The sequence below is a fragment of the Penaeus chinensis genome, chromosome 9 (assembly GCF_019202785.1).
Source record: "Penaeus chinensis breed Huanghai No. 1 chromosome 9, ASM1920278v2, whole genome shotgun sequence".
NCBI lineage: Eukaryota > Metazoa > Arthropoda > Malacostraca > Decapoda > Penaeidae > Penaeus > Penaeus chinensis.
Window position 1 is genome coordinate 36,833,858 of NC_061827.1, and position 2,500 is coordinate 36,836,357.

The following is a 2,500-nucleotide window of genomic DNA, read 5'->3' on the forward strand; positions in this document are numbered from 1 at the left end:
ACAGTACTCCACCCTCAATAATGATTATGAGATGACTTTCAACAAGATGACAGAGGTATGATTTCTCAGTATCCGTTGTATTATGTATATCAAAAGAAAAGATTGCCATAAAGTTTTGACAAAAATTGAAAGATATTACAATGGGCACATTTAGTTAAATATTTCACATACCCAGTTTGCTATAATTTTATTCTATTGTTTTTATCATTGTTTTGATGATAAATGATAATGGGAATATCTAAAGTTTCTGTGAATCTACAGGTCACTCCCTGTCATGAAGCTAGTGACATTCCTACCATGCAGTTCAATTTCGTCCCTCTGGATCAGCTCGAGTCTCTGGAGAAAGATACCATCATTGGTAAGTTCTGTTTGCATCCCTTTATTGAGTTAGTAATTCTAATGACATAGATTCCTTTAAACCATGAACTGCTGTAATGCTTTTCGTAGTAGTCTCATAATGCTGTATTCCCCTTGAGAGTGCTGATTGACAGACCACTGTTTAGTTTTTCACATCGAGAACACTACTAGCTATAACTGTATTTGGCATAATTTCTATTTAGATTGCCTTTCCCTTGGATTATAAAGAAGAGAGATCCATGTTTATTTCATACATTATAAGAAGTATGTTTTGCTTTGCCTTTTTGATATATATAACTTGTTTTCCCTTTCTACCATTTTCAGATGTTATTGGTGTTTGCAAGGAAGCTATGGAAGTAGCCTCTATTACATCAAAGGCCAGTGGCAAAGAACTTAAGAAGAGAGATGTGCAGGTGGTTGATGATACAAATAGAGAGGTAAGTTTCACTCTTCGATTATACATTTTGGATGATGAAATGAATTTAGAGAAAATTGATCATCAGGTCATGATCAAGAATTATTGAACAATTCATTGAGTGAACGAAGTGATTATGGTCACAAGATTGTAAGCTCTTATGATATTTCAGGTACGTCTTACCCTTTGGGGACGTCAGGCAGAGAACTTTGATGGATCACAGCAACCTGTATTGGCTGTGAAGGGTGCAAAATTGTCCGATTTCAATGGGCGTTCTTTGTCTTTGATGTCGTCATCAACACTGCAGGTATTTAGTAGTGCCTCCGTTAATAGTTATAATGTAAATGGTTCTGATCTCTCCCCTCCATCTCCCTTTTTCTTGCATGTTCTCAATAACATGGACCTACAAATGTTGTTTAAAGAAAAAAAAAAAAAAGATTATGTAAGGTATTATACTTGGGTTTATGATACATCATGGAATATATCTTTAATACGTTTTTTCTCTGTAGATCAACCCAGATATCCGTGAAGCCCACAAATTGAAGGGATGGTTTGATAATGGAGGCAACTCGGCAGAGACAGTCAACCTTTCCAATCAGCGTGGTGGTGGCTCAGCAGGTGAGAAACCTTAGATATCCTCAGCAATATAATTGTTATAGTATCACATAATCAGTAAAAAAAATTAAGATAAAACGAAATAAGAAAATATTTTAAAATCTAGCAGAGCAACAGAATTCAGAATCTTATGTATGGGTAAATGATTTTGTAGCAGATTAAGAAAAATTCAAACGTTTTTAAATTGGGAACTGCATGTAGCAGTAGGAATGTTTTTTTGTTGTTGTTGTTGTTTGTGGGTGTGGGTGTAGTTCCTTCATTATTTATTATTTTGTCTCTTTCTCAAAAATAGATTAAAATGTGCATCCTTCCTTCTTTCATAGGTATGGGCTCCAACTTCAAAACATTTGGTGAGGCCAAGCTGGAGAACTTGGGTAGTGGAGATCAAGCTGATTATTACACCACAAAGGCTTCCGTTGTGTTGATACGCAAGGAGAACTGCCTTTATTCAGCATGCCCCTCAGATGGTTGCAACAAGAAGGTGGTCGACATGAACAATGGTCTTTACAGATGTGAAAAGTGTAACCGTGAATATGACAGTTTCAACTGGCGGCTGATGTTGTCTGTGAGTTTTGTGGATATATTTTTTATATGCTGAAATTGCTTTTTTTAAAGTTATTCATATGAAAATATTTAGTTTCACAGAATACTTTCCCCCTCCCTTATAAGATAACCTTTTTAAAAGACTAAACACTCCACTTCATGCAATATCTTTCTCCTCTGTCTCCCCCTGCAGGCCAACCTTGCTGATATATCGGACAATCAATGGGTCACAGTTTTCCAAGATCAGGCTGAGGTGCTCCTTGGAACCACCAGCTCAGAATTAGGCTTCATGAGAGAGAACAACGCAGACAAATTCCAAAACATCTTCACGGAAGCAGCTTTCAAGAGCTTTTCCTTCAAGCTTCGTGTCAAAATGGAGACGTACAATGTAAGTTTTTGAACATGCATGTGGTTTAGACATCCATACTGCTTAGTTTGGTTTTCAATTTCATTGCTACTATAATGATATTCTTTGGATTTACAGTGTTACCACACGGTAAAAATGAATAAATAGATAGTTAATGATAGTAATGATAATAATAGATTATATATATATTAAATTTTAAAAAG

At 35.6% G+C, this 2,500-nt stretch overlaps 1 protein-coding gene across 3 annotated transcripts in view; it reads left to right on the forward strand.

The window, feature by feature from the left end:
* Positions 1–2,500, forward strand: part of LOC125029081 (replication protein A 70 kDa DNA-binding subunit-like) — a 9,737-nt gene that overhangs the window by 5,908 nt on the left and 1,329 nt on the right. For all 3 annotated transcript variants that reach the window (XM_047618844.1, XM_047618846.1, XM_047618847.1), the window contains exons 7-13: positions 1–55; positions 262–358; positions 682–794; positions 945–1,079; positions 1,282–1,390; positions 1,711–1,952; positions 2,124–2,318. The exon at positions 1–55 is cut by the window's left edge and continues 50 nt beyond it. In XM_047618844.1, coding sequence (XP_047474800.1) covers positions 1–55; positions 262–358; positions 682–794; positions 945–1,079; positions 1,282–1,390; positions 1,711–1,952; positions 2,124–2,318 — 946 coding nt within the window. The remainder of the gene's footprint in view (positions 56–261; positions 359–681; positions 795–944; positions 1,080–1,281; positions 1,391–1,710; positions 1,953–2,123; positions 2,319–2,500) is intronic.